This window comes from Ambystoma mexicanum, chromosome 11 (assembly GCF_040938575.1).
Source record: "Ambystoma mexicanum isolate Mex_15411 chromosome 11, UKY_AmexF1_1, whole genome shotgun sequence".
Classification (NCBI taxonomy): Eukaryota; Metazoa; Chordata; class Amphibia; order Caudata; family Ambystomatidae; genus Ambystoma; species Ambystoma mexicanum.
Genome location: NC_090934.1, coordinates 223,098,304 through 223,111,689, shown reverse-complemented (window position 1 = coordinate 223,111,689; position 13,386 = coordinate 223,098,304). Strand labels below are relative to the sequence as shown.

The window sequence follows — 13,386 nt, the reverse complement described above, 5'->3', positions numbered from 1 at the left end:
ATGGCATTCTTTTCCTGTTGAGAGGTTGTGATTTCTTAGTCAAGGGCAGTTCAAGGGTGGGGCTTCAGCGGCTCCATCAGTGCATTGTCTCTGGGTGGAGTCATAGGTAAATCAGGTAATTTCGGTACCACCGGGTTGGAATCGTGAGCAGAAACCTGCTGTAAATCAACGTAGGGCTCCTTGGTGGATGGCGTTTGACAGGTTGAAATCTTCTTTAGAGCGTTAAAGACCTGATCATCAGAACTAGGAGACGTGCAGATTATAACACTTTGATCCTGGTCCAGCTGAGGCACTTGCATGTACCAAGGCGATTGTGTTGGAAGCATATATTTAGCTCAGTGCTTCGTTGGAGACGTTTAGGATCAAAGGCAACTTAGTTGTCTGTTGGGAGGCGGGGCTTGGAGATGTCCGGCTCGCCGAGTGTCTAACTCCAGAGTGGAGAGGCCGCTGGGTTTGTTCGTCGCCAATTTATTCGCTGCTGGTTTCTCTATGGAGTAAGGGGTCTGCGAGGCGGGCGTGATGTCCTCCTCCAAGCTGCTTTGTACCTCCAGCACAAGGTCCTAACGATCGGTCCTCCAACCAACTCGTGCGGTGGGCCACTCGCCGAAGTGGTAGGCTGGCGGGCAGCGGGAGCTGGAAGGTCAGATTCTAGTGACCCACTCAAGTGCCGCCCCGGAAACTGAGGTAGAGGCTGGTTTGCCGAGGACATGGCTGCCGAGGATCCAGTTTTCGCGGCGTCGGGGGCAGCCGCGCTGGAAGCGGCAGGACAAGGCGGATCGGGTAAGTCCCGTTTTTCATTTGCTGTGTTCATTTTGTTCCGCGTGTCTTCGGGCCATCGATTTGGTGTACTTGTTGATGGCTCTGTGTCAGTGGGCTTTGTCGGAGAAGCGCGTGTGATTTCCATTGACAAAAGTAGGATTTGAGTTTGCTGCGCCGCCATACGCTTGAGAGATCTTCTTTTGCTTCGGCTGAGTTTTCTTCCCGTGGCTCCGTAGACAGCGTTGACCCAAGCCCACTTCTTGGGGTGGCGGTTGCTTCGGATTTGCGTACTGCGAGTGCAAAAGCTGAGTAATCTGAGTAGACTATAGAGTTTGCTGAGCGTAGGGCGCTGAGCCGTCCGATGAGCCGGTCCTCGGTCCCGACATCCGACTGTCAAGGACTGCAGGACTGCTTCAACTCTGCTCCAACTCAGTGTTCCGCTCTGCGGAAGTCTGCCGGTATAAGTGGTTTCCTCCCACAAAACAGTCACTGTGAACAGACTGCCAGACTGCTTCAACTCTGCATCTCCACTGCTATACATTTTAAAAAAAATGTTTGTAGTGTGTGTTGGTTTAATTAGCAAACCTGATGCTGGGCCCCCTCCCAACTCTCTGATGTGACGTCAGTAATATCAGTTCTCAAATGGATTGTGTCCTCCCATGTATTCCTCATCTTAGATATATCCTTACCTTCAGCTTTGCTGCTTCGGAAAAAATGTTCTCTCTCTCTCCACTAGAAGGCGCCCCTCTCGAGGTTGCGGCGTCGATGTCCCTCGGCGGCATCCGTTGAGCACCGACGTCATCCGCTGTATAAATGCCTCGAGCTTGCCCGTTGGCTTCAGTTCCGTTTTTCCGTTAGCTTTGCTTCGGATCGTTACAAACGGCGCTTCAGTTTTTCGGGAAGAAATATGTCGTCTTCATCAAACCCTTCCACACCGAAGACAGGATTTAAAAAATGTCTAAAATGTGGAAAGAAAATGTCTTTAACTGATCCACATAAAAATTGCCTCTGGTGCCTCAGTTCCGACCACCGAATAGAAGTCTGCGGTTCGTGCCAGTCTGACCCATAAGGCCTTAAAAGAACGCAGAGGTAAACTGGCGATGGGGGAGGGTTCATCGAAGTATACTTCGAAGGGGAGGAAAGACTCGGCCGAGTCTTCGGTGAAGCATCATACAAAATATAGATTAAGGAGTAGATCCGGGAAGTCTTCTTCTTGGTCCTCCAAAAAATGACAAAGAAAAGACAGCACCGATCTCCCTCTTCATCTTCTTCCTCAACGTCATCTGAGGAAGTGATAACATGCCCTTTGAAACATGACTCCCCGAGTAAATGGGAAGCATTTAGAGTTTCCATGTAAAAATTTGAGAACGCGGCCCAGGCCCACTCAAAAAAGTCTGAAGACCACCATGCCCCTGCTCACGAGAAACGTGACGGGGGACGATCCAAAACAAGAAAGTCACCCACAGACTCTTCCCGGTCACAAGACCTGCTGGTGCATAAATCGGAGGTAGAAGGAAACAAGATGGCGTCAAGCTCTCATACGTCATCGAGGTAGACATCGAAAATGCCCTCGAAGTCAAAGAAGACAATTGAGTACAAGCCATCGACAACTCATTCTAAAAAAATTACGTTGAGTATACAGTCCGTATCTTCGAAGGCTCCTTCGACAATGTCGATGGTTTCCACAATTCCCTCGACGATTCCTTCGAGGTCATCGAAGGCTCCCTCAACAACATCGAAGGTTGTTGTGACAGCATTGACGCCACCAACGCTTTCGTCGACGCCCAAGCCTATACCAAGGGAAAAATCTGCATTACCTGAAAAGGTTTTTCATCCTGAAAGTAGACATGATTTTTTCAGGACCGTGTCATCAATTTATGAAGGAGTCATCAGCAGATGAAGAAATAACCTCTGCTGGGGTTAAATTTGGCACAAGACATGTTCCTGAGGAATTAGTTGATCCTCAATCTAAAATACAAGATTTACAGGAATGCTTGCAATCAGCAAGTGGTCTGGATACCTCTCCAGATTACGAATTTGATAAACCAGACCCATGAGAACATGCTGATGCGGGCTACAGAAAATTAATGAATAGAGTCACTGAATTTATGGGATGAGGTAGAAATTCACCAGTCTATCAAGATGATGATATTGTCCCGGGGGGATAGCTCAGCGGCAGCGTGCGCGTCTTGGAAGCAAGACGACACGAAGCAACTACAGGTTCGATCCCCGGGTCCGCGCTTACAAATCTCTGGGTGTTTAAGCGCGTTATAAATACGCAACTAAGACAAAAAAAACACAATTACGCAACTAAGAAAAAAAAAAACAATTCCTGTAACAGCGCCTCGATGCCTGCGGGCTGTGTGAGCGCTTTATAAATGATAAATAAATAAATAAATAAATGATATGACTGATATCCTTTCAGGAGTACCTCAGCAAGACCCCATACTTCTATTTCATATTGCCTTACAAAGGAGAGTTAATTCTGCATGGGAACACCCTGAAGCCATTCCAGCAGTTAATAAAACATTTGTGGCGAAAGATAGACCCTGTAATACTGATCCAGAATACTTAAGCAAACACCCATCTCCAGAAAGTCTGGTAGTCCATGCAGCTAACTCCACTAGAAATGCTGCATACCCCACAATCCCTCCGGATAGGGGAGATAAAAAATTTGATGCATGGTCCAGGAAGATTTTGGTTTGGACACAGCTGACAGTATCAGTAGGTCCATGGCATCTAGCACGGTGCTACGTAGGTTTACGTGGCTTAGAAAGTTGGGCTTTGCACCGGATGTGCAATCCAGACTTTTTAATATGCCATTTGACGGCTCGAGGTTGTTTGGCAGCAAGGCGGATGAAAGTTTGGAGAAGCTGCAGACCTCCAAAGCGGCTGCAAAATCACTAAGTGCCGCCATAAGAAAACCTCAACAACACCCCTACACAGGCTCATCTTCCTGGAGGGGTCTTCCTTTTAGTTTTTATTCCTCAATTGGAAGAGGAAGAGGACAGGCCAGTCAGAGAGGCCAAAGAAAATTTCCTCGGGGCGAGGAAAAGGTGCTAGACCTGCCCCAGCAGCGGCATCTGTACCTTCAGCCTCTGCTGCAGCTGCTGCAAAACCACTCTGAGGTTTTGACCCACAAGACCCCAGTGGGAGGCAGGATCTCTCAGCATCTAGAAGAATGGCAGGGCATTACTTCAGATGCTTGGGCACTGGAAACAGTATCCCAAGGTTACTGCCTTCCTTTTAAAAGGAAACCTCAGAATCACCCACCAGGATACAACTCTGTCAAACATCTGGATCCGCTCCTGTTGCAGGAAGTCTTAACCCTGCTACAGAAAGGTGCATGTTAGGGAGAATTCTCTTATAAGACTAATTTCCCAAACCTAGTGAGTCCCCCAGCAGCTTTGCTGGATTTTTGGGGTTTGTTTTTTCTCCTGCTAAGAGTGAGACTCTTTCCTTCCCACTCTTGATTTGAGGTATGTCTTTGACTTGGTATGTGCTTATGGGCTATGGGCTCTTTTACTCCATAGGGTATCATGTGTTTGTATATGTGCTACACAGCATCCTCCGTGCAGTAACACAGGGGTGTAATAGTGACCCCCAAACATAGACTCCATACCCTGGGACGGACTACTGTCACCCAAGGCATGTAAAGTCACCATTGGCTTTATTAGTCCAGAATTGTGAACAGAACCAGTACAAACCATCATATTGTGGAAGTACTGGAAGGGGTTAATTAGATTACCCCTGGGACTGTTTCCAAGGGGGCACTGTCCAGTCCCCCTTTGTCGAGTTTCTGGCTGGTGGCAGTGGTTACCACGCAAAATATTCCACCAGAATATTTCCTATGGGATTTTCCCATTCATTTTAAACGCACCACTTTTTTGGTGCATTGTAAAGATACCGCCGGTTTATTTAATTAATATAAAATCACTGGTTGGGTCTTTTTGCCAGAACTCTTTCGCAAAATGGCATACATGTCCGTCTCTGTAACTCCAACCAAGGTCGGGCCCTTCGTTCCACTTTTTGGCGGGCTTCTCCACAGAAGCCCTCCAACTGGTGCCACTCTGTCTGGGATTCACAGGATGTGTGGGTGGGGGAATTGGCACCCTGGACTGCGTTGCCTTAGCAACCCAAGTTGGGCTAAGTGGAGAGCCCCCGGCTCACCACTTAGCATGTATGAGTGACAGCTAGGCTGTTGAATGGGGTTTTTTCTGCATAAAAGCAGGGCTTTTGGGACTGGAACTTCAGAAGTCGCCACAGGACCTAAGAAATCCGAAGAGGGGAGAAGCTGAGCCATCTGCAACGCTGACACCACCGGTGGAGCCCTATTGCAACGACCTCACCACTTTCCCGACGACAAGAGAAGATCTTCAGCTGCAGGAGTCTTCTCCCCCTGAGCTGGTGGGGACCACCAGTTCGACATTCGCCTTCCAGGACGCCCCTTGGTGGAATCGCCAGTGCCAAGCACCCCGGCGGCCGGATAGCCAAGCTTCAGTCCACTGGGACTGTGAATAAAAGGAGCGCACCTTTTAACCGAACAAACTCCGCGGCTGGTTTCATCCCTGGGCAGTGCAACGACTCCAAGTTTCCTACTCGATGAGATCTTTTCTTCCCCTGGTCGAAACCACGAACTGCACCCGCTGCCAGGAACAACTGCCACCGCTGGAGCTTCCTCGCTTTTAAAGGTACTGTGTTCCGCCTGGCCTCCCTTTCTTCGGATCGCTAAAGGTGACCCTTAAATCCTTGGTTTTCCAACTGGGTTGGCCCCCAGACCTTCTAACTTTATCTTTCGCACCAAACCAACCTCTTTTGAACATTTTTGCAAAGACTTGAGTGCACTTTTGAACTATATGATCTTGGGCACATTTCGCCTTGCTCCATTTAAAGTGGCCCTGGCCTATGAACTTTGGCTCTACAGTAGACTCTGCCTTCACTAACTTGCTCTAGTATTAGAAAAGTGTTGGGAACTGTTTTATTTTCATGGCCTGTCTTTTTCTCTCCCTCTAACTTAATTATTAGAGTGCCATCTAAGTTAAGCGCTCGCATCTGTTTTTACAACTAGCGGTGTTTTAACCTAGACTTGTCTAATAATTATTAAGGGAGGTGTGTATACTTTATCTGAATGTGTTTGAACTTGCTTTAATTTAGAGTGCTTAGTGTATTTCCTAAAGTGTGTTTTAAATAAACAATTATATACTTTTTATACCAAGCTCTGGTCAGTGTTTGTTTGCTCCACTGTGTTTTTGGCTCTATTGTGTATGCTCTGTATACTGCCCTACTCATCTTGAGAGAAGTCTGACTGCTCAGCCACAGCTATTAGGTAAATCTGGGTGGTGCAGACTGCTACCAATTGGGTTTACTGGTTACTCCTGTAGTCTTAATCTGCGGAAGTGCGAACTGTATTGCTCAAGGGAATTTTCCCCCGAGAGGAGCTCTAGGGGACGCATTTGTGGTGGATTGGGAGTTTCCACTTCTGTACACATTCCCTCCAGTCCCTGTGATCCCTCAATTAATAAGGAGGTTGAGAAAGTTCAGGAAAACCATGATCCTAATTGCCCCGGATTGGGCCAGGAGAACGTGGTACCCGGACCTTCTGGACATGTCCATCTGCCCTCCAATACGTCTTCCAAAAAGAAAGGCTCTTCTCTCGCGAGAGGAAGGTCATGTTCTCCATCCGGGGTCAACACACTCAACCTTCACGCATGGCTTCTAAGAGGTTTAGATATAAGGATTGGGACCTTTCGGATGACGTGATGGAGATTTTGCTTTCGGCCAGAAGACCAGCAACCAAATCTCTGTATCGGTGTCATTGGAACAAGTTCAGTAACTGGTGCAGGGAAAAGAATGTGGACCCATTTCAATGTGATATTCCCACAATTTTATCTTTTCTATTGCATTTAGCTAATCTGGGGCTCCAGGTAGGGATACTTAGCAGCGCTGTCCATTTTCAAGCACTCCTCAGAGGAAGAATCTTACTTTAAGATACCTTTTTAAAAATTCAATTTTTAAAAGGTCTAAATAATGTGTTTCCACCAATACCTTTTCAAGTTCCTTTGTTGGATTTGAACTTAGTTCTGAAATTCCTCACATGCATTTCATTTGAGCCTTTACACTCTTGTCCGCTAAGGCTCCTTACTTTAAAGACAATACTTCTTGTAGCATTGACATCAGCCCGCAGGGTAAGTGAGTTACAGGTGCTTTCTAGCGGTCCTCCTCACGCCATCTTTTATAAAGACAAAGTAGTACTTAGAGTTAAAGCATCATTTTTGCCAAAAAATTGTTTCAGATTTTCACCTGTCAAAAAAATAACATTGGCTACTTTTTACCCTCCTCCTCACGCAAGTAAGGAAGAGGAACGGCTACATAGACTAGATCCCAGAAGAGCTGTTAGTTTCTGTATTTCAAGATTGGCAAAAATACATCGGTGTGATCAACTTTTTGTGGGATACACTGGCTGCAAATTGGGACTTGCTGTAACTAAACAAACATTATCTAGATGGATAAGTTTAGCAATTACAGAATGCTATAGATTGGCTGGGAAAGAACCACCAGATGGGCTGAGAGCTCATTCGACCAGAGGCATGGCAACTTCAACAGCACTAAAAAGGGGTGTCCCTGTACAAGATATTTGTACAGCAGCCACATGGTCATCCATGCATACATTTATAAAACATTATGCTCTAGATCTGACTTCTTCTCAAGGAGGTCTGTTTGCTAAATCTGTACTCCATTCTGTACATGACTAGAAAAATTCTGTACTCCCACCTCCAAGACAAACCTGCTTTGGGAGTCTATCTAAGATGAGGAATACGTGAGGGGACACAATCCATTCGCCGAACAAGTTACTTCCCAACTGTAACGCTCTTTCGATTGGATGTTCCTCCCACGTATTCCTCATCGACCCTCCCAGCAAACCCCACAGTACAGTTTGTGATTTACGCTCTAAATTCTTTTAAGGCTTGGCTCAAAAGAGGCACGCGATTAACTACAATCCATGGGCTACAATATACGAAAAAACAACTGAAGCCAACGGGCGCGCTCGAGGCATTTATACAGCGGATGACGTTGCTGCTCGACGGATGCCGCAGAGTGACATCGACGCCACGACCTCGAGAGGAGCACCCTCTGGTGGAGAGAGACAACATTTTTTCCGAAGCAGCAAAGCTGAAGGTAAGGATATATCTAAAATGAGGAATACGTGGGAGGAACATCCAATCAAAAGAACGTTACAGTTGGTAAGTAACTTGTTCTTCTGGCTGAAACTGGTCCAATGGTAAGGGTCAGACTCCAGATTCAGACAGACTATTGCATCCTGCACTAGGCAGTTCTAATTCTATGCTGCTTTTGTATCATGCTCTTTTCCCATTTTCAGTTCTGTCGGAGTATGGAACAAAGGGAACTGCGGATTTAAGAGTAAGATACCGTTGTCACTACGGTGAGTAATCTTATAGTTTTCAGCAAGCAAATGGCAGTTGTTACAGGTGACTCAATATTCCTGAAATGGGGATTACCTGCAGTAGAGCTTTTTTTTCATTTTAGAAAAATTCACAATATCACAAATACGCATTGTGGATTGAGCAGGATCCTTTAGGAGATGCACTAAAGAATGGTTAAAGTTGGTAGTTCTCTTCCTCCTCCATGTCATTTCAAAGAATGTATCACATTCATTAGTAGGTGACTTTTGAAAATTCTTCTAAGTAGCCTGTTCTGGTCAAGACAGATTTGGTTTTTGGAATGTGAAATTAGTAAAATCTCTGATCGGGCTTCTATCAGATGGCATAATATCTTTTCCCTGCCTTTGTAAGTGGTACCTGGGGTTTTATCCAACCTCTCTAGAGTATCCTATCGACCTCTTGCTTGTCTTTGAGTCTCTGCCTTTTTCTGTTTCTCTATTTTTGTTGGAAATGTGGTCCATAGATTCCAGCAGTTGGCGGAAGACTTTGCCTGCTTGCTTCTGATTTATGCAATGACACTTTTTTTGTTTGTTTCCGCAGGTTCTGCAATGTGATACACACTTTCACAGCTGAGCATGAACTGACCATTGGGGAGGACAGCGGGGATGGCAACACAGATGACACCCCAGAGGTAATGCTGGAGGCTGAATGGCTATCCTTTATGGGGTGGGCAATTCAAAGAGCATCCTAAAGGTAGAATGGTGAGTCTCTGGCAATCCAAGGAGTTGTGAATGGGTAGGTGAGGTGGGATGATTGGAGGCTTGGGGAGGGGATGTGAGCATTGATCAAGGCCATCCTTATGGTAACTTGGTAGGTTGTGAGGAGATGTTAGTTTTGTGAGGAGTATATAGATCGGTAGGCTTTGGTATCTCTTTAGTATGAGTTAAAACGTCTGAGGATCCATCAGAGGTCATTTGGGGCTGCTCATGGCGATCCTTTAGGGTTTGCGCATGGAGAGCGGGAAGCATGGTTTTCAGCGATTTCTAGAGTATTTCAGCAGCCATGATGGATAAAATAATGTGGGGAAATGTGTGATGCTCCAGCTAAACTTGAGAATACCATTTTGAAGGTAATTCCGGAGAAGTGGGCAAGGAGGAGTGGGACGATGCTGGGAGCTTAGAGGTCACTCTGTTTACATTTCACCCAAAGTACTTGCCTTGATATCTGTGATGGGTCATGAGCCTCTCAAGGTGGGTGACGCAGAGGGTCCTTTCTCAAAATAGGGCAGGAGGTTTACTAAGACAAAATCTAGAACCAGCCCAGTGTTGGGAAGGAACAACCAGGGTTCTCATCCGAACCCCAAAGTGCTTTATAGTTAGGCAAGACCTCTTTAAGGCACGATAATTGACTGGGGGGGTGGAGGGGAACTGGAAAGGCTCTCTCATGCAAACATAATCACGTACAGACATAGGCAAGCACTAAAGAAGGTAGTTATAGTCTAAATATAAGGCACAATTAACTATTAGCTGGATAGATTTGTAATGTCAGATTCTAGGCATTGTAAAATCTTAGTGCTGTATATGAGTCAAACTCTCCCTTCTTCCCAGAAGGAATGCAGCCTGTGGGATCCAAATTTGGCCACATGCGCTTAAGTGTGCAGTGTTCGTCATCATAGTCAGCCCGAACTGACTCACCAGGTGTCCACTGTCCGTCAAGGGTCGTCCATGCAGGTTAAAAATAAGAATTACATGTTCTGTGCGACAAAATGCAAAATGGATAAATTATAAGAGTAAAGTGTGAAGGAAACTACAGGACCCAGATAAGGTTAGCAGGAGGAGTGAAATATGGATAGAATTCATGAAAACATTTTGTACATAAACATGTTTAGTTTTTCCTTGGGCTAGGTCTCAAGGTTTGTAAAAGGTTGCAGTATGTTATTGCATAGTTAGCAAAATGAAGGAAATCATGAGCTACAGTTTTTTTGCATAGCTAGCAAAATGTATAATAGTATGCTCTGACAAAACCGCTGACAACGAAGAAAAAATGCTTTTGGAGCATCCCTATTATGGAAAAAGGACAGATTGGGATGAAGCCATGATCCAGATCCATTGACCCCACCACAGCAAGCCAGGCCTATATAAACCCCTGCCTGAACCACTTTGGCAGGAAGGAACGGGGAGTGGGACAGTAGAAGACCGTTCAGGCAGCAGAGTCCTTTGCTACCATCATCATTTTGTAAGATTCAACTTTTAATACTTACAAGGTTGCCTTTTTGCCTTATTTCCCTAGAGGGGTGTATTGATTTGGGTATTAGCATAATTAGAGACACCCTTACACCAGTACCAGATATGTGAAGTGGGAGTTGTGGTGGGGGAGGAGTTGAAGGGGGTTCCCAGTCCCCGAACCTCACTCCATATGTCACAAATGTTAGCAACGGTACCACTCTTTATCTCCCAGCACCTCCCAATACAGTTTCTGGCCAGTGTTCCTGTTTTCCCGTTTCAAATGCACAACTCTCGGAATTCACCTAGGTGCACCCCAGAAGACCTGTACCACAATTCAACGAAGGGTAAAGCAGACACTGCAATGGAGCCTTCACCACATCCCAACAGCGATCACCATCTCAAAGAAAAGCAGAGCTCACCACAACAGAAGAAAACCTAACTTCCAGACCCACAGTGCACCACAAAATCAGCATTAGTATCCGGCGGGGGACAGGTGGGTGACAGCCTCCCAGCCAATGAGGAGGCTGGAACGGGGGGGATTACCAGATGGTAATCCTGCTGGCATGAGCCTCCTCATGGCTGGAGGCTGCCATCTTCCCCTGCCAGGGAAAGAGGTAAGTGCTCCATTCCCCCTCTGCCCCCCATCCACAGATTTCCCTTGCTCCCTCCCTAACCCCCTCACCCCTCCCACTTTCTTTTTGGTTTCTTTTCGGGAGTGGACGCACTGGGAACACTCCTGTTCCTAGCGCGTCTGCTCCCGATCTGCGACACGCCGCCATAGAAAGGAAGAAGCGACTCGGTAGTCCCAGCTCTTGTTTCCATTTCGGCCATTTTGTTTTACTGTTTTCTTACTATTTGCAATGGCCGTCATGGAAAGAGAGAACGGACTCCGTTTCCCCTTCCTTGCTGGCAATTTCTTTTTAAATCATTTTTTTTTTCCAGTTGCGAACCACCAGAGCGCTTTGCAACTGGAAAAAAAATGCTTTTCGTACCCCGGTCTTACGGCCATGGTACTAATGGCAATAAGCCCCTTGCAGGGGGGCATTACCGCTTCAGCTCGGACATGTAATTATGAGCCCCGGAGCATTACCCAAAGTTGTAATGCCCCCTCTGCTGGGGGTTTATTGCCTAATTGAAACCCTCTATCAGCAAATGCGTGCTGTAAGAGGGGAGGGGCCTATTGAGGTTTTAAAGCCTCTCACCTGCGTCCTCGGGAAAAGATTGCTGTTTCTAGAAGTCAGGTGTGCACTGTCGTGATTGGGAGGGGGGAAGAGAGACACACAAACACAAATATCTGCAGCACCAAATAAAAGGAGACCCAGAGGCAGTGTGTGTGTGTTTGTCGGGTAAGTTCCTAGGAGGTGAAGGTGGACAGAGTGAGAGCGGAGTGCTGATGGCAAAGCTTAGTGCAGGTAAGGTATTTGTGAGCGCGAGTTGTACCAGTTGTGTGTGGTGGAGTGAAGTATAGGACAGTGGCAAGGGGTGTATAGAAGGTGGGAGAAACAAAGATAGAGATGGTGTGGGAGATAGTTGTAGGAGAGGGAAAGAAGTAGTTGGTGTGAGAGGAAGTGAACGCCAGGATAAAGTCAGGTTAATTGAGAGGGCTGCAGGAGTGGGGTACGAAGACAGCTGTAGGAGAGAAGTGGGGAGAGGATGAGAATAGTGAAAGTTTAGTTAGAAGGGTAAGCAGAGCACCATATCCCAGAGTTTGAGGAAGAAAAGGGGTGGTAAATGGGGAGTAGTAGTGTGCAGAGAGCAGAGTAGTAGTCATGTGGAGAGAGCAGTGTGAAGGAGCGAGTAGCATTACAGAGGAGGGGAGAAGGTAGTAACATTGAAGGATGAAGGCAGGTGGTAGAAGGGGAGCGAGAAACATTGGAGCGAAAGAAGAGAGATGGGAGGAGAGACGTTGGGTGTTCTTGAATGGAGGCAAGTAGGAGACAGGAGAAGAGCAGTAAAGAGAATGTGAGGCTCGAGTCTTCAGCGACACACGCATATACTACACTGAAGAACTATCCTTTGGTAGTCTAGGGCCAGTTAGAAAGTTCCTGAGGGAGATCTTCCCAGCAGGCATTTAGGGAAGCCCCCTCTAGACACAGTGACCTGACAGTAGGGTTAATGGTCAGTAGCACTAACTGGGGTTACGTAAGCCTGGGTTGGGGAGGGGATGGCCCTAGCTCCACTTCACAAACCTCTTTTCCAGCCGGTGCATCCTATTGAGCCACCTGTCTGTTTATATGCTGTACAACCGACCCACTAAAAGAAAGAACAGTAGGTACGTCTTTGTTGTAACTTCAAATAAAACCTGTAACTTTCTGGAGACTCATATCTGGTGGCACCACATAAATAGACTGTTAAGTCACACAGGGTTTCTGGTCTGTTATCACTTGGTCCAAATAAATGTTTGTTCTAATCGTTACACAAGAAAATCTCCCGTTCTTGTGGGAAAACAGATACTGCAGGCAAACACATGTGATAGAATGATACTTTCACTGCTATGGCCTACTCTTGCTTGTCAGTCCCATATTGATGTGACTGTGCAATGTGCGCATACTCCTGCATAGGCCAAATGCTTATATTTTTCATGATAAAAAAACGTTTGGTTTATCATATCCCCTTCAAGTTAGGGGTTGGGCTATACGACCTTTATGTCATCCTTTGTATAATCCAAAGTCCGGGCTCAAAAATAGGGAGACAGAGCATGGATGAGGATTGTGAACGGGAAGAGTATGGCTGAGTAATGAAGATTACCGGCAAGTAAGCTAGGCATTACTTCATTGTTTCTATTCCTTGTCCCAAACCTATATTAAAAAAGATCGATCAAGCTGACATACTTTGACCATAGTAAAGAATGTACAATTTAAAGCTGTAGGAACACTGAACGAAAAGACAAAATAACAGTAAAACATGATCCTGGTAGCTTGAAAAATAGAGGACCTGAAATTAGAAATATTAGGCACCACATTTAATCTACAATGTAGTATGTATATGCGATAGCCTTGCAT

The 13,386-nt window shown here is 46.1% G+C and overlaps 1 protein-coding gene across 1 annotated transcript in view; it reads left to right on the top strand.

Annotated features, from left to right (window-relative positions):
* The window catches only part of MAP3K6 (mitogen-activated protein kinase kinase kinase 6), a 1,613,301-nt gene that overhangs the window by 564,793 nt on the left and 1,035,122 nt on the right, over window positions 1-13,386 (top strand). The window contains exon 14 of the mRNA XM_069622894.1: window positions 8,760-8,850. Coding sequence (XP_069478995.1) covers window positions 8,760-8,850 — 91 coding nt within the window. The remainder of the gene's footprint in view (window positions 1-8,759; window positions 8,851-13,386) is intronic.